The sequence below is a fragment of the Primulina eburnea genome, chromosome 2, assembly GCF_022965805.1.
Source record: "Primulina eburnea isolate SZY01 chromosome 2, ASM2296580v1, whole genome shotgun sequence".
Lineage (NCBI taxonomy): Eukaryota > Viridiplantae > Streptophyta > Magnoliopsida > Lamiales > Gesneriaceae > Primulina > Primulina eburnea.
This window is the reverse complement of record NC_133102.1, coordinates 2,241,035-2,264,187: the sequence shown is the minus strand read 5'-3', so window position 1 is coordinate 2,264,187 and position 23,153 is coordinate 2,241,035. Positions and strand designations below refer to the sequence as shown.

The 23,153-nt window shown below is 34.6% G+C and overlaps 3 protein-coding genes across 8 annotated transcripts; all 3 read right to left on the bottom strand.

Moving 5' to 3' along the window:
• Window positions 1-652: 652 nt before the first annotated feature.
• Window positions 653-3,240, bottom strand: LOC140818480 (PHD finger-like domain-containing protein 5A). 4 transcript variants are annotated; one of them, XM_073178442.1, is made up of 2 exons: window positions 3,092-3,240; window positions 653-1,258 (listed from the first exon to the last, which is right to left on the bottom strand). In XM_073178442.1, the coding sequence occupies exon 2, from the start codon at window positions 1,226-1,228 to the stop codon at window positions 896-898; it is 333 nt and encodes a 110-aa protein (XP_073034543.1). In that variant the 5' UTR covers window positions 1,229-1,258; window positions 3,092-3,240; the 3' UTR covers window positions 653-895. The 4 variants fall into 4 exon arrangements, with proteins under 4 accessions (XP_073034543.1, XP_073034549.1, XP_073034559.1 ...); XM_073178448.1 differs by having other exon boundaries at window positions 3,074-3,178; XM_073178458.1 differs by lacking the exon at window positions 3,092-3,240 and adding an exon at window positions 2,864-2,888.
• A 637-nt stretch (window positions 3,241-3,877) lies between these two features.
• LOC140818502 (leucine--tRNA ligase, cytoplasmic-like) lies at window positions 3,878-8,248 on the bottom strand. The gene is made up of 2 exons (XM_073178479.1): window positions 8,080-8,248; window positions 3,878-7,521 (listed from the first exon to the last, which is right to left on the bottom strand). Exon 2 carries the CDS (start codon window positions 7,494-7,496, stop codon window positions 4,239-4,241), a length of 3,258 nt encoding a protein of 1,085 aa, XP_073034580.1. The 5' UTR covers window positions 7,497-7,521; window positions 8,080-8,248; the 3' UTR covers window positions 3,878-4,238.
• A 2,876-nt stretch (window positions 8,249-11,124) lies between these two features.
• LOC140818463 (AMP deaminase-like) lies at window positions 11,125-19,456 on the bottom strand. Of its 3 annotated transcripts, XR_012114989.1 has the most exons (20): window positions 18,914-19,455; window positions 17,877-18,061; window positions 17,536-17,719; window positions 16,411-16,589; window positions 16,212-16,263; window positions 16,004-16,131; window positions 15,724-15,903; window positions 15,454-15,521; window positions 15,185-15,327; window positions 14,991-15,052; window positions 14,582-14,695; window positions 13,885-14,025; window positions 13,355-13,507; window positions 12,935-12,988; window positions 12,749-12,859; window positions 12,495-12,668; window positions 12,333-12,413; window positions 11,830-11,928; window positions 11,629-11,750; window positions 11,125-11,548 (listed from the first exon to the last, which is right to left on the bottom strand). XR_012114989.1 is itself a non-coding variant. In XM_073178433.1 (19 exons), the coding sequence occupies exons 1-19, from the start codon at window positions 19,281-19,283 to the stop codon at window positions 11,682-11,684; spliced, it is 2,535 nt and encodes an 844-aa protein (XP_073034534.1). In that variant the 5' UTR covers window positions 19,284-19,456; the 3' UTR covers window positions 11,125-11,681. The 3 variants fall into 3 exon arrangements, 2 of the variants coding, with proteins under 2 accessions (XP_073034534.1, XP_073034522.1); XM_073178433.1 differs by having other exon boundaries at window positions 11,125-11,750; window positions 16,212-16,251; window positions 18,914-19,456; XM_073178421.1 differs by having other exon boundaries at window positions 11,125-11,750.
• Window positions 19,457-23,153: the final 3,697 nt, after the last annotated feature.

Genomic DNA, 23,153 nt, shown 5'->3' with positions numbered 1-23,153 from the left:
TGACCTAAAACATAAGTTGGCGGCCAAGAACCTTACAACTTTGTGCGGGACAAAGTATTTCACAAAACTTCTCAACGCATCCCCGACATCACCAGGACACCTTCAGTTTTTACTCCAACCTCAACTGAGGATATCTATTCGAGGATCCACCGCCTCTCTGCTAGTTCATGCTTTTTCGAATCTTAACAAAATCCTCAACAAGCTGTAACCGAATTTCACTTTTAAAAAGTTTTCTTAACCTCTCAACAATTCCCATCGTCTATGCTACTTATGTCATTAGTCTATAAAATCCCTAACCTAAAGAAATGATAAAAGGTACAACATAATAACATAAGTAGTGTGGACGATGGGAATTGTTATCATGTCATCTTCAACATTGAAATTGTGGGAGTCATCTTCATGTCATCTTCAACATTTCATATTTGCATCTTCATTTCTTCCCATATAACCTACCGAGTGTGGACGATGGGAATTGTTGGATCCCATGTATTTTCATTTTTTGAAAAACTTTGTACGCCCAAATAACTATATTGAATATAGAAGTGGGAGTCATACTCACACTCGGTAGGTTATATGGGAAGAAATGAAGATGCAAATATGAAATCGATACAATTTAAGGAGCAGGTTAATAATCTAATTTAAAAACGGAAACTTAAACAGAAATGTCATCCATTCAGCTGACAGAGTATTACAAATGACATAATATTATGAATGTTCAGGATTACCAACACAAGCCCGTCTTTCATGTTGAACTCAGCTTCGTTTTGAATCATTAATGGACGCGTCCACATCATCCACACAAGCATAAGGAAAGAGTCTCAACAACAAAATCCAAGAACATAAGATGATGTTAAAGAAAGGAAAAGGAAATGCGACAACGATGACTAGCAAGCTATCACCTCTTCTTGAAGCCATATTTCTTCCTCTCATAAAACAGATCAGTTTTAGCACTCCCCAGGTTGACTATCTTAGGGCATCCATCCCTATCTTTTTCAAGCTGGGTGCACTCCTTGCAATAGTAGGCATCAGAGATTCCCACCCCACCACAGATGACACACCGGCCTTGGAAAGATCCATAATTGCATTCATCACATATACGAACAAGTGTGCACGGGCGCACATAGGAATCACAAACCACACATTTTCCATCATCTTTCTCACAAAGCCTTCCTATAGCTATCCCTGGTTGCTTGCGACACATGATTAAATCTGGATGATGCTTAGCCATAACCTCTGGAAAAATTCCTAGAAACAGTCACTGCAACAAAAATTATCAAGTTTAGTTAAAGCAAGCAATATAATCTATCATTGCCAAAAATCCAATTTGTTTTGGACAGCAGGGAAGGTAAAAAAAATTACGTGAATAACAGACGCCAAATAAAGAAACCAAATATCTTTTTAGACGTCATGTTAAAGGCCTAAATATTATTTCACGTGCATCAAGCTTGAATTCTGATACAAATTACCTTTGCCTATACAGGACCAAGATCAGAAGTGATCTACATCGTTTCAAAGAAAATGAACACGGAGATGTAAAAAACAGGGAACAAAACTTTGCAGCCAAGTTTCTCCTATTTCTATTTACAATTGTGCCTTTTATCGAGACAAAAGATACAATTATTAAAGCAGTATGTCCTAAACACCACTAACTGAAAGGAAATGTGAATGAAACCACATAAAAAATACATACAATCCGGGTCATAGCAGGTTCAGTAATCTTCATGCTCAAAAAAGAAAGCTACCAATGGCTACCAAAAATCTACTTCAATTCGTTTTTTCCAAAATAAAAGATACGAATTGTTCCAAAAACATGAAATTTTAGGTCTTCGGGATAGGGATGGAAACAGGACGGGTTTACCCAAACCCGGGACTAGTCTCGCGGAGGAAATTTATAGGACATGGGACGCGCCCCACCCCAAACCCGGCGGGTTTACTCCGGGTTAGACCTGCAAACACGTTTGTATATACATCATCTTTATCATAGCATATTCCCGCTAGTTGCGTAGTCGGCTACATAGATATTAGTTATCCAAAATAAGCGACTTTCACATATTTCATCTCTTAAACCAAAATCTAAATATCCTCCTCAACCACCTATATCCAAGTTTTCAATAGTCTACTTCACCTTCTACTCCTTCCACTAACCTTTTAATCTAAGATATGTTGGATTGAGACTCTGTTTGGTCTCCTCTTCACATGACTAAACCATGTTAGGCGTTTCTCCATAACATTATCTTCTATGGTTGCTACACCTAAATAGCTTTAAAAACCAAAATTTATTACAATTTCTTTTATAAGGGAAAAAAGGCAACCAGAAGTGAAAAAGAATAAAAGATCAATGCTCCATTCTCATATAAATGCTCTATAAAAATTCCTTATCATCATTTTTTAACATTTTCTAACTCAGATATATTTTAACTCGGTATAATATACTTTAAAATATTACATACATTAGCAGAAGCTACATATAAAATGATGAATCAAAAAATTCTAGATAACATGATATTTACAGAAAATATAATCACAGTTTTAATACCATATCCTACAACATATTTATTCAAAAATTCAAAATAATTTTCCAAATTCCTCGAATGTTCACAAAATTAAATTTCCAGCAACCAAATAATGAAAAGGAATTTATGTTCTAATTCATTAGTAGCAATATTTAGTAAAAATCCAACAAATATCTAACAGATGCTGTAAATTGTAAGGAATGAAAAAATAAATGAAGAGTTGGGAGGAGCATGGAATATACAAAAAAAAAAAAAAAGAGAAGGAAATAGGGTGTATAAGAGCGCACGACGGCGGTCGGCACTTGACTCGATATTATTAAATTAAACATATAATAATAAACAAAAACTGCCTCCAATTAATCATCCCTGCTTGATTGACAACTCCAAATCATCGGTGTGTCAAATTTTACCCGCAAATAACTCGTATTCGTCCACACTAACCCTAATGAAATCACGAAATAACATAACATAACCTATTTTAAATCTGCCAATTTTGAAGCTTGTGATTGATTGTGCGTGAGTGAGTGAGTGTGTGTGTGGGCGGGAGGGACGAGAATGACCGAGAAGTTGCACAGAACCTGGTGCGAGATGTGCTGACGTCAGAGCTGAAATAGAATTGTAGGGCAAGCCAGTTGGGGGGACGACCGATTTCCTTTTTCTTTTATTGTCTTTTCTTTTTCCTGGAAAATCTGGACAGTCCCTCATCTTCTAGTTATTGCATTTTTACCCCGTCACAATCACATCTCAGCCCTTGCATATTGTTTGATATGTATGTCAAAATATGATCTCGTGTCAAGTAATTTACAAATCCATAGAGATTATTCTTCGGAAAATTGAAGCTAATAATTTACTATAATATAAAGTATAATTATTATTTTAAAGCAATCAACATGTTATAAAAGAATTGAATAAAAAATACTCAACTCATGTATATTAGTGTACTCTACTGGACAGAAAATATGATTATTTTTAGGAGTAAGAAGAATTAGCCCATATTATGATAAATTAGGATGAAATCATACTAGTTTAAAAATAAATCCACAAAGGAAAGATTTCATACCATTCAAAAGAAATAAATACAAAAGCGCAAGTCAAATACCGTAGTTCCAACAATAGTTGTCAATCGCGTATAGCACCCCGTAACATGACGATAGGACATAGCGAATAGCGTAACAAAAGTTATCTGAAAGTAAAACGCCTCAAGTATATAAATATATAATATATAGGATATAGTAAAATCAATTCAAAAACCTTAATTTCCAGCATAATATTCCGTCAACTTTAATTGTAAAATATTAAATCATGAAATTATTTTAAGTTTTTTCATTGAAATATCATAGAGAAGACAAAAATTAAGCAAGAATTGCAGAAAAATATAATTTCCAACAAAAACTTAACTAAATACATGCAAAAAAAACCAAAACTAGAGAGAAAAAAGGGCAAAAAATAGCGTGTAGCTTCTCTTTGCAATAGCGCCGCTATTTCAGCTATCGCGATTGTCGTTGTAGTGCCAATAGCGAGGATAGCGGGCGCTATTGCAAAGTCCATGACACGTAATAGTCCATAACGATGTGGTGTCGCTTCGCCACGCTATTCGTTATAGCGAGGGGTACGGGGGCTGTTGATAACTATGGTTTCAACTACAAATTTTCTTTTGTGAAACACAGGAGGGAACAGAAAATTCCAACAAATATGGACCAACTAAAATAGGCAAAATTATCCCATCTAGTTAACAAAGATTGCCGTAGGATTTCCAGGGGACGGTGGGTTAGAGTTTAAAACGGGGGCATACTCCCCAGCCTTTGCAGCAGCATCAGCATCTGTTGCACACAAAACTTCCAAATGTTCGAGACCCAACTGCCGCTTGATCAATTCTGAATTCTCCTTGAGAACCTCGATTTCACCGAAAGGAAGCTTCAGATCCAGCGCTTGTGCACCGACGGCCTTAGCTTCATCTTTCTTGAACCTCAAGAACGGCATACACAGCTTCTGGATTTGTTTAAAGTTTCCTTCTTTACCAATCTCGCTTTTTCGTAATTCGGAAAGGATCTCTTGATCAGGCGCAAAGGTGGTGGTTGCTGCATCGAACTTCATCTGGAGTATGTTCAGACATACCTTTTTCCAGCCGTCATACTGTTCGTTTACAAATATGAGGCCAACTGTCGGCTTGTTTTGAATGTTTGCTGCGGGTGTTTTGGCTTTCTTAGAACCGGAGATCTGTTTCTGCAAAAGCTTTCTCATAGAAACAATCGAATCTTGCAAATATTTGTTTGCCTTTTTTAGGGTAAGATCTGGTGAATCAGCTTCAGGCCATCCAGCTTTCACGGCATACCCATCCTTCTCCAAGAGCTCCTTCCACACATATTCGGCGTAATGTGGGCAGATCGGAGTAATAAGTCGTGTTTGGACATCCATAAATCGCCATAATAAATCACGGTTCATTCCCCCTGAAGCACAAGAAAGTCTATACTCGTCCCTTGCAGCTTGAAGATCATAGAAACCACTTTTTAGGGCTTCTCGGAACATGTATTCACTGTAGTTCTTCTCAGTCATCTTGGCAGCAATATTTAATTCATTGTTGAACACACGGTCTGCATAAGTAGCGGCACGGCCGCTTCTTAAAGTCGACTGGGCGGCTAGAACCTCTTCCATCCATGAGATTTCTTTTGTAAGACGTAATATCGCAGCATTAGCAGTCTCGAAGACAAAATTGGCATCATCCATTCCATCACCAGCATCTGCAAGGGAGAATCTAGTGGCATCAGCTGAAAATTCCTCAATAGCTTCTCGAAGAGTCCTGAAATTCCCAGTCGACTTCGACATTTTCTCAGAATTCAGCATAATGTGACCGTTGCATCTGAATCCACGAGGCCAATGGTGCTTGGGCACGAGCGCTGTGTGGTTGTATATACAAAAGGTGAGATGATTTTGGATGAGATCCTTGCCAGATACTCTGAGATCAAATGGATACCAATAATCAAACTCTTGCTTCATCTTATCAAGAAGAGATGAAGATATTTCCGAGGATTTGGGATACGGTCCACCAACAAATAAGAAATCCCAAACCTCATCAGTTAGCTGTTCTGGTTTTACAGAAGATCTATCAGCGCCATACATTTCCCCTCTCTGCAAAACATGTGCCACAGTATAGTATGCCATGTAAAAAGTGGAATCTGACAAAGACTCGACTAAGAACTCTTCATCCCAGGGAATACGAGTTCCTAGCCCAAAATTTCGAGAACATGCCCACTGATTCAACCAGCTCAAGGTGTGCTCAAAGCTGTGTCTTGCTTCTTCAGAATAAAGATTCATGCTAGCCAAACACTCCTCGGCTGATTTTTTCCATTCTTCTTCACCGTAAGTGATGTACCATTGATCAGTCAAAGCCACAACACACTCATCGCCAGATCTTGACATAACTTTTTTTTCGGGTTCACTATAAACCACACCAAGCTCCAACTCTAAAAGCTTGTTCCTTATCAAACTTTTAGCCTCTTGAACTTTCATTCCAGTAAACTCACCCACAAGCATGGTTCCCTCGTAGAATCCTCCCTTGTATATAATTTTCTTGGCATCATCGAGCTTTTCTCTTTCATTCTGACTCCTAATTTTTTTCTCAATGCATATTCTCTCTGCTGACTTGTCTCCAAATTCAGGATGGTGGATGATGGGAATGATCTCAAAAGGCACAACCCATTCATCCTTCACACTGTACTTGGCTCTAAATGCTGGCTTTGCTTTCAAATCTTGGAGGGCCATGTAGTCATCTGGAGAATCACTTGGAACACTAGTAACAATTCCAGTACCCTTGTCAGTGAGAACTGATAGCATTGGCAAAGTATATATAGTTTCATTAAATGCTAAAGGGGATTTCAAAGGCAGACCAATTAGATCTTGACCAGTCAACTCTAGCAAACAAGTTGGTTTCTCTGGAAAACGTGATAGCTTCTGATAAGCCAAATTCAAAGCAGCCCTTCTTGTTAAGATGAACACCTGGTTGTCATCAATTTCGAAAGCCCCGTACTTTCCATCAGGTAACACCCAACAATTGGTTTGCCCATACATAGTCTCTGGTCTCAATGTAGCGGCAGCTAGGTAAACCTTCTTTCTCTCCAAGACACTCATCTTTGAAGGGAACGGGCCAATAACTTCCATTTTTATGAGAATATACTCCTGTGGGATAACACCTTCACCAGAAGCCCGATCATGATCAGCACAAGGTTGGCCATCCAAAGGTGAATATATAGTATATCTCAAGTCCTTAACAATCTTTCCCGTTGCTTTCAATTTCCTCATTTGCCACCTCACAAATGAATCAAAATATGGGTTAATATCAGTCGTGATAAATGTACGCCTCCAATCACATCCCAGCCCAAAAGCCTTTAAATCCTCTACAGCCAATGGTGGAAAAAAGGTTAGCCAATGATACGGATTTGTGAATTTTACTATCTCCTCGTCGCTCAAACCATAACTCTGCATAATCTCCCATTGGTACTTGACACCACCAGACTTCGCCACAGCTTTCGATTTCTTACCTTTAAAGTTACCACCTGGTTGGGCTTCATTCCCTTCACTTCCATTCTCCGGTTTCCCCTTGGGCTCACCGCTTTCTTCTTCCTGAACAACGGGAAAAACTGGTGGGTTGCCAAACATCTCGATCTCCCTGCTAAGCTTATCAGCTGAAGCCTTAATTGGCATCCCAGTACAATGAAAAGCAAACGGAAAGAGCACATTTGCTCCCCTCAATCTATGATAGGCGGTAGCAAATTCAAGCTTCGAAACGGAAAAGGCATGACCCAAATGGAGATATCCATTCATATATGGGAATGGAAAGTTACCAAAGAACTTCTCACCTGGTTTGGGTGGTGAGTCCTTGGGATCGGCCAGAAACACATTGCCATCATCCCACATCTTCTGTACCTGTGACTCAATTTCCAAAAGTTTATCTCTCCGAGCAAAGCTTTTTCCTGTTTCTTCTGTCATTTCGTTACCAGCTAGCCCACAAAGGCTGAGAGAAGAGAAATTAACATGTCAAATTGATAAATTATGGAAAGCAAATAATTCATTAGGCACAAGTATAATTTCAATAACACACAAACATAAAAGTGTTTCAGTATCATAGAAATTATAAATGTAATTTCCTTGCAACCTCCGCAATTCCCAAGTAAACAAATTTTTAATGTTCTTAAATGCGACATGCCTGAGTAACAAACTTCTTTGCAGCTGACTAGCATTGCACTTATAACCACAAAACCGCAAGTGTTAATAAAAAAAAAATGCAAATTTGACAGAATCTTGTACGAGCTATTTACCTCCAAAATACCAATCCTGTAAAGAAAAATTGATGACAACCCAGACTCAAAGTCATAATTTTATACACATCTTCTGGTATACCAAATAGAAAATTAACAAAATAAGTCACAAAAACATGGTGTCATTTACATTCGGCCACACAGATCTATAAAAATACCATCAATTACACAATTCGATTCCTTATACATTAAAATACATAAATTTAAACAACAATACACAATAATTTGAAACATGAAAGAACAACAAAACATACCCTGATTTAATGAAATTGAGGATCTCAATAGGCGAGAGAAGGTTGCGCTGAAGAGTATGGACAATGCGTCTCAGTAAAATATGAGACGCCACTGCTTAAAAGTAACGGATAAGAATGAAAGCTCAAAGGTAGACTTTGGCATAGGGTTTAAGGTCAGAGTACTTCCAAATTTGATTGCTCCGAGAGAACACGAGTCGGGTCGGATTTGTTCGGATAACCCGACAGAGTTTGAATTTGAGCCTCTTACTAAGAAATTTTACCCCAAACAAATATAAAGTTGCTTCTTTAAAACTGCGACACTAACTGTATGTTTGGTTCAGATGAGTATCGAAATCGGAATCGGAATCGAGATCGAAATTGAGATCGAGATCATGTTTCTAATTCTATTTTGATGTTTGACAAAAATTAAAGTATAATTTGGAATTTGATTTAACCATTATAAACAATTTATTTTACGTTAAAAAAAATTCTTGTATTGCTTATTTTTTAAACGATTTGTTATTAAAAATATTTATATAAATAGGGAAATTAAAGCTGTGGAGTCGGTTATTACCATATAAAAGAAACAAAAACTTGTGTGAGACGGTCTCACGGATCGTATTTTGTGAGACAAATATCTATTTGGGTTATTAATAAAAAAGTATTACATTTTATGCTAAAAGTATTACTTTTTATTGTGAATATGGATAGAGTCATGGTTCGCTGTCGCGGTCGCGGAGATCGGAACGGATGCTACCGTTCCAGTTATAATGAAATTTCACGGAACGGGTATTTAAAAAAAATATTATAAATACATAATATTTATAAAAAATTCAGCGACGGTTTTGTGAAAATATGCGACGATGTTATTACAACCGTCGCCGATGTGAATCGGCGAATAAAAACCGTCGCTAATAGCGATAGTTCAAAACAAAACTGTCGCGAATTGCGTTCCGGTTCTACCACGGCAGTTCGTCCCGTTTCGGCGAACCATGGATAGAGTTGACCCGTCTCACAGATAAAGATCCGTGAAACCGTCTCATAAAAAACTTACTCATAAAAGAACTTTGTTGACTCGTAATTTAGTTGATATATGATTATTAATGTTATTTTTATTTTTATTATTATTATATTATTATTTTTTATAATTTTAATTTATTATTAATATTTTTTAAAGAAAAATTATTTATAGAAGGACAAGAAAACGTGAATAACTACATAGGTTGCGTTTGGTTCGGATGATTAGCCTGTATTGATTATTTTATCCTACCTAGTCAGCTGTTTGGTTCGCGTGATTATTAAACCAACTCAATCCCTCCTATGAATGATTAGGTTATATTAGGTAGGTTAAAATAATACCTCCTCACCCCCTAGGATTATTTATCCCACTCTTAATACCTCCTATTTTTCCAATTTTACCCTTCTCCTAAATTCAAACTCACCACCACTTCCCGCCACCGACCGCCGCCTCCACGACCGCCGCCGACCGACCACCGACGGACCGCCGACCGCGGCCGAGCACCGGCAGACCGGCGACAAACTGCCGATTGCCGGCAGAACACCGGCCGACAGCCGGTTAGCGACGGTTTGCAAAAAATCCGTCGCAAATAGCGACGGTTTTGTTATAAACCGTCGCAAAATGTCAAATTTTTAGTAATTAAAATAATTCAAAACAAGATCGGCGACAATTTAAAATCCGTCGGTAATTTCCGGCAGCTGTCTCCGGCCGACTCACCCACCGATCTTTTCCGGGGGAAGGACAATTTCGTCTGTTCATCAAAAAATTCAAAATTATCCTACACTTAAAAATATTACCAAACATAATATTATTTTACACCATATATTACAATCCTACCACAATCATTTTCTTTATCATTTACGTTCTAATCATTAGTTTATCCTATCCTTCAAACCAAACGCAGCCATAAAGAAAATAAGAGTGAGTCTCATGTTAGACCGTCTCACGGATCATAATCTGTGAGACGGGTTAACCTACCCATATTCACAATAAAAAGTAATACTCTTAGCATAAAAAGTAATACTTTTTCATGGGTGATCCAAATAAGAGATCCGTCTCACAGATATGACCCGTGAGACCGTCTCACACAAGTTTTTGCCAGTAAATAAATACATGAGGCGTAAGGCAATGGATGGAGAAAGAAATAGATGTTGAACTTTTAAGTGTATATTTGGAATCTAATATAAGAAAATGCAAATTTTAAAAATTAATTTAAGCAAAGTTCAAAATGGATTATGGTAGCTTCTAGGAGGCTTTTTTTAAATATGCCCCATATAAATACTCATATAACGTTTATTAAGGAAAAAAATATGTTTTAACATATGAATAAAAAAATTGAAATTAAATAACTGTTTTAAGAAATGAAAAAATTTATCAGATTTTGATGAATTAGATTTTTAGTATTAAAACATCATTTTTTTAATAGAAACAAATTATTTACAGATTTTTTATATAAAAATGTTTTAAACTGATTTTGAAATAATTTTCTCAAAACTATAGATAATATGTGTGTGAATTGATAATATAGATGTTTGGATAAATAGTACTTTGAGAAGAACACTTCAATTTATGAGCAAGTTAAATTATTTTTTTTCTTTCCCACAACTCAAATCTCCTTAAATCTTACCGATTTTATTAAGATCTTACCTAGTTAAATGAAATTTCATTGAATATCAAGCTTGTTTTGAAAGTTAATATCTCCAAACACGGACATTGTATTTTCAATTCAAAATCCCAGGAGGTTGTGTTTGAGAAATGCAATCATATATTTACCTATTCAGGTTTGAATTCCAACACTTCTCGCACCTTTTTTGTTGGGGGAAAGCCTAGCCTTTTTTGTTGGGGGAAAGCCAAGCATAACATTGCATGACGACTGTTTTCGCATCACTTAATTAGGCCTTATTAAATTTACAAGCGCCGAGATTAGACTTGTTCGATATATCTTATTGTTAATTGATCGTTTATCAAGTCATTTATCAAACTTCCGTGATCATCCGTAGCAAAGGGGTAAATCGAAAAATAAAATAAAGGATTGCGATAGAACAGAATTACTAAATAAATGCTTTCATTTTACAAATATAATAATAAAATCAATCTTAAAGTGAAGTTTACCCGTTCTTATTCTATATTTTGCCTCTTTCCTAGCGTATATATAAATTTTAAGGTCCAACACACACAGGGAATCGGACTCCTGGTTAACTAGGGTACACATTCTTGCTTGATTCGATTATTTGATATGCCGGGTATATAATATATATATATCCTCCTATATATATTATTTATATACCATTTAAGTAAAACTTTTGCCACGGGTTGTGTTCGAGTCGGGTTCATCTCTTCTTGAGCAAGCAGACATCCCAAGGTAGGATCACAGAATCCATACTACATCAAGGATGAGCTCCGGCTTACATTACAGCAGAAATTTCAAAAGATTGGCGAAACAAAACACTTTCGAGTGCGGATCCCTGGTCCCTGTAGCCACAGGAAAGGAAAAGACCATTTTTGTATAATGCTAATAACCCATACAGGAAGCAAGATTTAGCCAAGCATACCATCGTATGTTAGTGTATCGACACATGCTTGGAATGCAGACTAGCCAAGCTAATCATGCCTCAATAACCTGGGGAAAGCTTGCCTTGCCCAAATATACCTGTTGCATTTCCTCTTTCCAGATCTAGATAAAGTAGAATTGACAGCGTGAAATTCTCCAGACTTGATTTATTTATGATAAATCTACGAAGTACAAGTCATACCATCTCACGGAATTCTAGTCGAATATGTGGCACATTTGTCCTGTGTATGTCATTTCCATCCGGTCCTCGTTTAAAGTACTCCTTCCCAATCCAGTGAGACTGAAATATGATTTCAAGGCTGAGCATCAGCACAAAGCTCAGTTACATATGATGTTGGTACAGAACGCTTCTAAGTGGAGGATGATGAATAAAATTCACACTGCATATACTTGCATCAGATTAACAAAAAATTTGGCTCAACAGACAGATTTATAATCGAAAGAGCATATGTGTTTCTTAATTATCATGAAAAAAAAATTGTTTCGATTAGCTCAAACCTTTCATTACCATGATGTGTCTTTCATTAAAAAAAAGTTAATTTATATTTAAGTCTTGACAAGAAACTAATTTTCTTTTAGCCAAGTGCACAAATTTGGATGGATGATAACAATTGGCCTAACGTCTTCCATGCATAGTCCACATCAATGTCATTGACATTAGTAATTCCCATTACAACTCCATACCTTCAGAGCATGTGAAAAACCAGACTGATAAACTGAATTCCGAGCGATCTCACATAAATCACATGAACTTAACTTCCAAACCTAAAATAGCAAAAGGTTGTAAAAAGAGTCAGATTTCATGAATAAGTATACAAGTGGAAAACTAAGTTGGGCACAACTTACGGAAGCAGCTATACTGTACTCTTCAACCAGGGGTTCTTTTGTTAAGTGGATCTGTAATGGATCATCAGTCGAGAGGGACACGTTAAGACCCCGCAAGAAGAATGTGGGAAAAGGATTTCGATGGTAGTCTAAAAATAGAGAGTTGTTGCTCAATGGTGACATCGCCAAACCAATCTGAATTATATGTCAGATCAGACCACTAGAAACTATCATAGAATAGGACGAATAGCATATATCAATCTCAGCCTTCTTACCTGGGCTAAGTAGTACAAATATTGAAGGACGGGAGATTTTCTCAGATTGATTCCATGTGCAATATTATGAGATGTGAGAAATGTTGCCGCAAGATGATCTATATCACCAGCCTGATTACACAGTGTAGGTGACATATACAGACTATAAAATAATGGACACTAAGATGAATGAAACATGACACTCACCTCTCCAGAATGGGGCCGGAACTTAATAGTTGTCATACCCTTCGACTCACGAAGCTGTACTAACAGTTAAAGCGGCATCACAAATTTCGGAAATAGAGTACCAAATTGCAGGACATTAAATCAAGCATGGCTTGTAAAATCATTCATGTTTATGGTGAAACAAATATGTGTCACAATTTACTAAGGAAAGGGGACAAATGCGTCCTCACTCATAAGGACATTATCATCAACTAAAACATATCCCGAATAAACCGACTCTCTATAGACAGTGAGCGCTCACTTCACCTACCCAAAAAGCTACATAAATAAATGGCCCTCCATGCAAGCATGCAAATACAACTAGAAAAAAAGGAACAATTTCTCACAATGACCTTTGAGACCAGGTAAGAGAGAAATTGTTTACAAAGTAAAGCTATGTACCTTGTTCAGGGTATAGAGGTTAGCATAGCAGTAGTATACATAGTACGAAAATGCAGGATTAAATATATTGGTCCACTGAGCAGGTGTAGGCATATGTTTTGTAGGCCGTCTTTCAGGTTTGCTTTCATCATCCACAAGATCCAGTCCAACAACCTATTTCGACCAAAGGTCGTGGTAGTTTAAAATAATCCCATTAAGAAATAATACTAAATTTGAACATCCGAACCTCTGCCACAAATAGTTAAATTTCAAGGGCTATGCAACAAAAACGGCCAAGCAGTAAATAAGGTAAAACAAAAGAAACAGCCCAGAAGTAAATGATACCAGTCTTGTACCAAAATGACTCGTGTCCACTATGAACACTCGCATCATATAGCATTCATTATATTAATAGAACCAAATTGGTGATTTTAGGTGAGCCCATTTGCAATTTTAATAGATTCTGATCTATAAACGTACTTAATAACTTGGAAGAGAAGTCATATGAATTGCATCATATTAAATTTAAATAAACTATGGAGGAAAATTACCTGCTTTAAAACAACATGCAACTGTGGATGTGAATCCGGATCGACAGTCACCTCAAACAAAGGCAGAAAGATGTTATCAAGGATGTTCTGAAATGAGGTGACAATTCCCATCTCCTTGTACACATTGTAGAGCCTAGGAAGCTACATGACAAAATTTCTAAAGTGAGAATGATATCAACCACATTTCTACATGATAAAATAAGTTCTGGCAGATAAAGCTGACAATGCCAAATGCACAAGAAAAACTTTGACAGTCAACGCCTCACATCGCAAATAACTTTTTTGTCGATAAAGAAAAGAGATTACATTCCAACCTACTTCATTTAATAGAATTTTTCATTAAGATCAAGTTTCCTACTTTATTTTTCTCTCACATTACCAAGTACCTTACCCGGAGTTGCATCATCACAAAGATAAATCTTTACGATGTGCATATTCCATTGAACTTCATCAGCATCAATTCAGAGAAGCACAGTATCATATTACTTTACAAACTTTCTGGTTGATTGAGTGATGCTCTTCTCCTATTGATATTTAAATCAAATAGTATTGTTTGAAAAGGATGTAATATTTATTCCCCATCAGATGAGTTCCTCTTACAAAATAAAATTCTATAATATAATCACTGGTGAGTACAGTATATGATACACAAATACAGCAACTGCTTTATTAAATGAATTAGGTACCAACATTTTACCTGAATCAACCAGACAACATTTTCACTGTATAGATCATTGTTTACAATCCAACTTGCCATTTGATCCCACTCACTCATTTTTCTGCCATATATTGATATTCGATATTCAGCCATCTGTTCAAGTGCAAGAGAAGAGCTCAGGACCAAAAGGAATATCTAAAAAAATGGCATTTACAGATTATTTACTTTCTTTCCCCTAAAACGTATACTCTAGGAACTGTAAACACAGCACAAATAAAATACTTGTGAGGTGCAAAGATAAGAATTTAAAATAGAAGACAAACAAAAAATAAATTAACAATTGCCAACATTGTGGCAACCCGAACAGAAATAAGGCCCCTAATTTCATACAAAATCGTATTCAGCAACAGATAACATAAATCCACAAAATGTTCTCCCAGACACGCACTTGATATTTACTTGCGGCCAAATCTGAAAACACTTGCTTAGTTAGCTCACCTAAGAAACGACCTGTTGAAAAATTCGTTAGTTAAATTAAACTCCATCAATACATACAATCAACCGAAATCAAGAGGGGGTGAAGCTTAAATCAGAGGGGCAAGAAAGCACTTGATATGATCTCGTGACAACATCAGAGATTACCTTGGATCAGATTATCCTGCTTCAAAAAGATCTCCCTTAGTCTACTCTGACCACAGGGATTATATTTCAAGTTAAACTTGTCAAAGCGATGAAATGTGCTTTTATCAGCATGGACATCTAATAGATCAACATTCAGGTCGTAGCTGTCAAATATATCCAAACAAGAAGTCATTTACAGATTAATAATTATTAAAAATAAACTACATAATATTTCCTCTTTTCTGAAAGTCTGTGCGTCCTTTCCCTCAAGTGTAAGTTCATATCATTACCCAGTCAAATCCAAACTCTCAAACACCTCTTTCAAAGTAAGATATGTCCCATCTCTGAAAATAACAACCTGAGACAAGGATATGAGGGTTAGCCCTACACAGCTGCATGACAATTAATATATTTTACTTAACAGATTCTATAACTTTGAGCTCCATTTATATCTTCCTTTTACCTTTTGATCATTTCAATCTCATGCTAAATGCTGTTGTTATTAGAATGAGGCCCGGAATGAAAAGTGATAGAAAACACAGAACAATCCAACAGATTACCTCGTCAGGCTCCTTCCTCAGCTTAGACTTTATAAACCTTAAAAGATGTTTTTGGTTCATGCAAGCTGAGTGATGGACATGTGTGTCAACTTTTCTCACATTATAAAAATCTCGATGTGGTGCACTTTTTTGAGCCAAGAATTCTCTGTCTGCATTAAGCATCAGATGAAGGTTGAATTTCTGCTTCAAACACATTTCAAGAATAAATCAGATGAACAATAATAAAGGGACATCAAGAGTAAACATTTCAGAAAAGTAGTAGTGAAAATGATGAATGAACCTGTTCTAGAAGAACTAGCCTATGGTGACAAAGTGTTCTGATATTCCCAGCAGAAATAATTTTAAGGATATGATGCAGATCAGTGAAAAATGTGGTAGCATCAGCAACAGGATAAAGTTTCTCTTCGGCTGTAGTAAGAGAGAGAGAGACATTTAGGAGGCATACTACTAATAGAAAGTTCTATCAATAAAAATATATCGCAGCTTACACTCTTTATTCGCATAAACATGAACAACTCCATCTTCCATCTGAAAATAGTGCTACATGAATTTGAAATACAAAAATCACGGTGTGAAATTCAATTTTAAAAGACATCAGTGGCATATAAGAAACAAAAAATAAAAGGAAATTTTACTTAGAAAATCAAGTGTAAAAAAACTGAAACATGGCTTCGTACAGAGACTTACATCAGATTTCACCTCTGGAGTATGATCAAATGGGTTTGGAATTGGCTTTGGGGTATTAGGAGCAGATATGATTTCCTTTTCCCATGGAGAAACAACTTCCCTAAAAACGTAACGCTTCCTCATTTCAAGACAATCTTGCAGATTGCAGTAAACTTCTGCTTCATCGGCAGATGGTGTCTCTGACAGCAATAACAAGGAACTGAAATCAATTTCTTGCATGCATACGTACCAAAGCCACCGTCCACGCACAGCACTTTATAAAAGTAATCAAGATGAACGTGCAGAAATTATTTTCAAAAGAAATAAACATACAACTTCTCCAGTAAATAGTCGGCCATCAGAAGACAAAAGATGGAATCAGATTTCAAAAAACAAAATAACTATTCAATATCAAGAGTCAAAACCGCACATTTGTAACAAGAATTTCATGAAAGATCAATCAATCTGAAACATTTGACACAAATTTGACCAGTAGTACTTCCAACTGTTTGACACATGATGATTATAAATAGGGAATATTTGATTCATATTCAAAATTATCGAATTTTAGCCAAATTCAAACACGTTCAGACTTTTTGCGAGACAAATTTGAGTCAATTATTGTGTTCGATAATTCAATATCTTTTATTTGATATTTGATATGTTCATTATATTATAGTATATTAATAAATATTTATAACTATAACAATAGACTCAACATCCCTCACTGCACCAGACCCTAACATGACCCTGCTTTGTGCCTAAGTGTTTTCGGCCATTTTTGCTTAGTCTTTGCCTCTTGCCCTCATCGCCGGACACCTCTTATTCTCCTCCTGAATTCTGACCACCTCTGTTCCACTGCTTGGTGCTGATTAATGTATATCGAAGCTAATATCGAAGAATATAAGTGTAGATCTACGAATCTATGTGTAAGTTAGCTATCATTCGAAATGAAAATTATGATCAACTTTGAAGCATTGTTATATTAAATCCCATAAACAACAAATGATGAAGGTTTTTGCTTCAACCGTTGAAAGCTACACTCTTGGCTTGGCGTGAATGGAGAGCTATGGCTTCGCACCTCTCACTAGAATATAACTGAAAACTGATCAATGGAAGAAGGAATCGTGTAGATGCCGACAATACCTGTAGGAGAAATTCTCAATCGCACAAAAGTTTCTTGTTCTGGTTCTTTTCTCAGAATATCAGCAGCAACAGGATCAGGTTGAACACCATGAAGGTCACCAGATACACTATGTGAGCGAATTATGTTTGATGTAACCATTGGCATCTGTTCTCCATTTGCATGGATATGATGATCTGGCACATTCTAAAATATGCTTTCAACTCAGGGTGCAATCAATAAAATACTCAAAACTTTTCAAAAAATGTGAAAGGTAAATCATGGTTTGCAAATGCTTTAGGAAATCTAATTGTGCTGCTTGTGTTTGTTCCTGAGCAATTTCTATTTTATCAATTCAGCTCACCTCATTTCCATTAGTATGAATATATGTCGTGTCTAATTTAGCAGCATCAGTCAAATTATCTTCGGCGTCTGAACATTCAAGACTCTCAAATGCACTAGCACTACCACTAGCAACAGGTGATTTGGGAGAAATGGGTCGAGTATGATGGCCTGCTCTCATTGTTGAACTAGCGCCACTGGATTTCCCTGAAATAAAAGAAGTTCCAAAGCTTCATTATTAAGATCATCTATAAGGTGAAAAAATAACAAAACAAAAAACATAATTTCTGCCACGGGAGTAATTGGCAGTAGTTACTGCCATTAAAATTTAAAACAAAACCAAGCTCTTGAAATATTTCATAGCCAAGGGAATTTTCAAACAACAAGAAGCATTCTTAGATAAATTACTAGAACAAAACAAAACTCTTGCATTCACATGGCTTGTGATGTCAAGTGTCAACAGCTCCTTAGCTACATTTCCTACGTAATACACAATCATGGAAGTTTTCCGATGTTCCCAACCAATTATTTGTATAACTTCGATTTCTATGTTTGCCAAATACAGGTAGATAGGGATTTGGCATTCTAAACCTACGGATGCAATATGGTAATCTAACCAGCGGTTCCAAAAGACTTGATCAATTGTCAACAATTCCACCATTCTCGCTAAATTTTTCACAACGTTCCTAAAAACGGACATCTTAAATTTAAATAAGTGAAGACGGAACACAAGATAACAGAAAATCAGCCAATATAGTCATTATCCATGATATAGCACCAAACAGCTTGACTTGAAGTGCGATGTATTCAACCGCAACACTTTTAACAGTAATATGTGCTCCAAACCTTCAGCTATCCTCCTTCCCGATGACGCATATTGAACCCAATTAATTGACTCGGTCAGCTAAACAATAACAACCACAGTGCCCAGCCAAATTTGCATAGTACAACAATTATTTAAATTTTGTCCCACTTCTATCATATTCACATATATGTCCAGCACACACAGCTCGTAAAAACAGATTAATTACTCCTGTCAGAATTCCGGTATTTGGATACCTTCAGGAAGCGTGTGGAGCCTCGGCAAACCAGGAGGGATGTAATCAATGTGCACCGTACCGTTCCTCTTCTCCTCAACCTCGCCACCATCACCGGAAAAATCTGACACGTCAGGAAGAGACGCAGAACCACGGCGATAGCTCCCGCCATTGGCCTTCCGCCTCCCGTAGCTCCTTCTCGACGGATAATGCTTCTTGACATGCTCCACCGCGTCCCCGCCTTCATCCACCTCCTCTTTGTCCTTCTCTAGCGCCTTCGCGAACTCCAATAGATGATTCAAGGTTTTACGGTGCATATAATACGCCGAAACCGCCACAAACGACGCTCCAAAAAGTGCCGCCATAGCCAGATGCAGCGAATAAGCATCCATTTTCTGCACGCATACAAAACACAGATTACAATTGTACGTCTGTGGAATTTGTATGCGTTTCGATTGTTATCGACAGCGCCGATAAACCCTACTGGGGTGAGTAGGTACAAGGGAGCTTGGTTTGTATTACTCGGTAGGCGATGGTGAAGACAGACGCTGGGCGTATTTATAGGGAAATCTGAGAATCCGAGATATCGCACATTATTTAATATTCTTTTATGGGTAAATTTAAAAAAATACTCAACAATAAAAAAATACTCAACAAAGTTTATTCTGCACTTTTATAACCCAAAATATTTATTTTTATTCCCTAATTAATATATGTCTAGGAATTTTTATCTGTAACCCAAAATATTTATTTTTATTCCCTAATTAATATATGTCTAGGAATTTTTATCTGTGAGACGGTCAACTCTATCAATATTCACAATAAAAAGTAATATTTTTAGCATAAAAAATAATAATTTTTATGGATAACCTAAATAAGAGATCTGTCTCACAAAATACAAACCGTGAGAGCGTCTCACACAAGTTTTTGTCTTAACCATATTTATCCATTTATTTTCACTGTATATCATATATATTATTTTTTATATTTATTTTTTATTCGGATTAATTCTTCTTATTAATTTATATTAATAATAAAACTTCAATAAAATTATAATTTTTATTGAATTACTTATTTTTTTACTATTAATATTATATTTTTTATTATTTTATGATTAATGTTATATTATTAATTTATCTCCCATCATTTTTTCCATTATTAATTTTTATTAGTTGTTCGATTATGTATTTTGAAACAAAAATAATCTGATAACGGTTTAAAATTATTTAGTATTAATGAATTTTTTCTTATAACTAATTATATTATCATCTAATTTTTATATTTCTTTGTATTTTTTATTCAATTCATATTTTTTTATAATTAAAATTATCAAATGTATAGCAAGATAAATTTACTTTAACTATTTTGGATAGTGATTCTAATTTTTCTAAATTATACTGATTTATTAAGATGAGAAAAATGGAAATAAGTTATAAGATGTGTATATTGTGACATCCTACTGATATTATTCGTTTTTAAAAATAAACATGTTGCGTAATTATCACAAAATCAGATGTCTGTTTTTATCATAAAAGTAATTATTCAACTAATTCTTATTGTTAATAAAAGTTTAATTTATTTTTATTAGTTATAATAATATCACATTATAATTACATTTAAAAAAATTATGTGTAACAAGATAATTTTGTTTTTATTATTTCGGAATGTAATTTAATTTAGTAAATTATGCTAATTTATTGAGTTTAGAAAAAGGGAGATAAGATGTATATATTATGATGATTTATTAATTTTTTTTTAAAAAAAATAAACATTTTTGGCAGTTATCATGGAATATGATTAAATACTAAATATGGCCTAAAAAGTATTTAATTTGATATAGCTGATACTTGGTTCTTCCATGTTGATATTCGAATTTGATGAGAAAATATTCAACCTTCGAGTGGCCACGATGAAATTTGTGGTGGTGTATCCAGAGAAGATACATTAGCATGTCTTATTGATATGTCTTATAGATTTTTTTTTATGTTAGAGTAATCATTATAAACGAAGTCTTCTTGGAGTTTTCATTGAAAATACATGCATTATGACGAAGTATTCATATGATTTAATAAAAAAAAAAAACATTTATCTACTAAATATTGAACATAAGTGAGTACTTGAATTAGGCAAAAACTTGTGTGAGACGGTCTCATGGATCGTATTTGTGAGACGGATCTCTTATTTAGATCATCCATGAAAAAGTATTACATTTTATGCTAAGAGTATTACTTTTTATTATGAATATCGTTAGGGTTGACCCGTCTCACAGATTAAGATCCATGAGACGGTCTCACATGAGACTCACTCCTTGAATTAACCTACAAAGAACTTAAAATTAAGATATCATATACATGATTTGGCCTATTTGAAACATATATTTGTTTGAAAATACATTTTATATTTAACGGGTCACCATAAATGAAAATCCTCCTAAGTTTTTATTGAATATTTGTTGCGATGAAATATTCACGTGATTTAATAATATAAAAAAAAATACGTGTTCTCACCAACCATCAATCGAGTGAGTACTATATTTAATTTAATAATATTTAAATTGAGATATTAGATACCTCCTGATTTTATCTGTATGATGCCCATTTTTTGTTACTTGATAATACTAATTCATAATTCTTATTGTTATTCACGAAATGTAAGAAAATAATTAATTTGATATTATAGTTATTATTATTCATTCATGATACTATTGGTAGTCGTTCATTCTACTTAATAGTATTTATTCATAATCATCCATTATACCTTATATTATTCTTTCATTATACTTATAAATATTCATAATAATGATATTTATTGATATTCAGGAAATACATGAAGACGTTTAAATCAAACTTATATCTGAAGTATTAATCAATAATGCTCGTTGAAAACATTAAAGTTAAATATTATTATGTTATTTCATAAATACGAATATTTATTTTTGGATGCATTATTTGTGATTTTGTGCGGTTTAAAATATTTTAGTTGCATTATTACCATCAGTTATAACTTTTGGTAAATCAACAAATGCTTGATCCTACATATATTATAAATGAATACTAATATATAATATCATATCGATTATTATCTTGATATTCCATGAATACCAATATGTATCATGGATGAATTATGATGATACAAAAAATATAATGAATAATAATAAGTTTGATGACCTTTAATAAGTTGAGTATCATTCATAATACTTATAATTGATATAAAAAAATAATGAATTAATATAAATGATCACTCTCATAAGATGATCAATCATTCATAACATTTATGAATGAATACTCGTGAATATAATGAAAAATACTAAAAAAGTATAACATACTACGTAATTACTTGTATTATGTGATGGACAAATGCTAAAAAATTAACTCTAACACTAACTTCATTAATAATTATCATTCGAAAATCGAGTATTTTCTCAAAAAATAAAATATTTATTAACACAAATTAAGTACATTTCAGGTCAAATTAGTGTTTATCATATTTTAAGATGAGTATGTAACATGTTTATTTTAAAAAAACAAACAACATTAATAAATCTTCATATTACATCTTCAATGACAAACTTTAACAGTACTTCATTTATTGATGGCCACTCAAAGATTAAATATTATCAGATAAAAATGAATATCAACATTACTAAATCATGTATCTCTTAAATCAAATTAAATACTTTGAAGGTTTAATTAAGTATTTAATTGTATTCAACGATAACAATACAACATTTTATTTTAATCTATAAATAACATTAACAAGACATCATAATGCATATTCTCTAACAATATCAATACATATTTCATTTATTGTGATCACTCGAAAATCGAATAATTTCTAATGAATGTCAACATGACAAAATCATATATCTGTTGAATCAAATAATAATTGTTAGGTCATATTAAATATTTAACTGTATTACATAATAATTACGAAACATAATAATGTATCTTCCATAACAAAACAACTATAAACTTCATATACGGTTGCCACTGAAATATCGTGTATTTTATCACCAAAACCGAGTATCAATATAATAAAATCATGTATATGTTCGAATAATGCAATTAGTCCAATTAACGAAATATTTACGGGGAAGTTGGTGAAAAATCCTCAATCAAAACATTTCTTTGGGTTCACTCCCTATCCACAAAATTGTGGTACTATGTCATACAAAATGTGGTACACTTCATGTGGAAATGTGTTACACTTCATGTGAAAATGTGGTACTAAAAAAGTGCCCAGGAAATGAACACAAAAAAAAT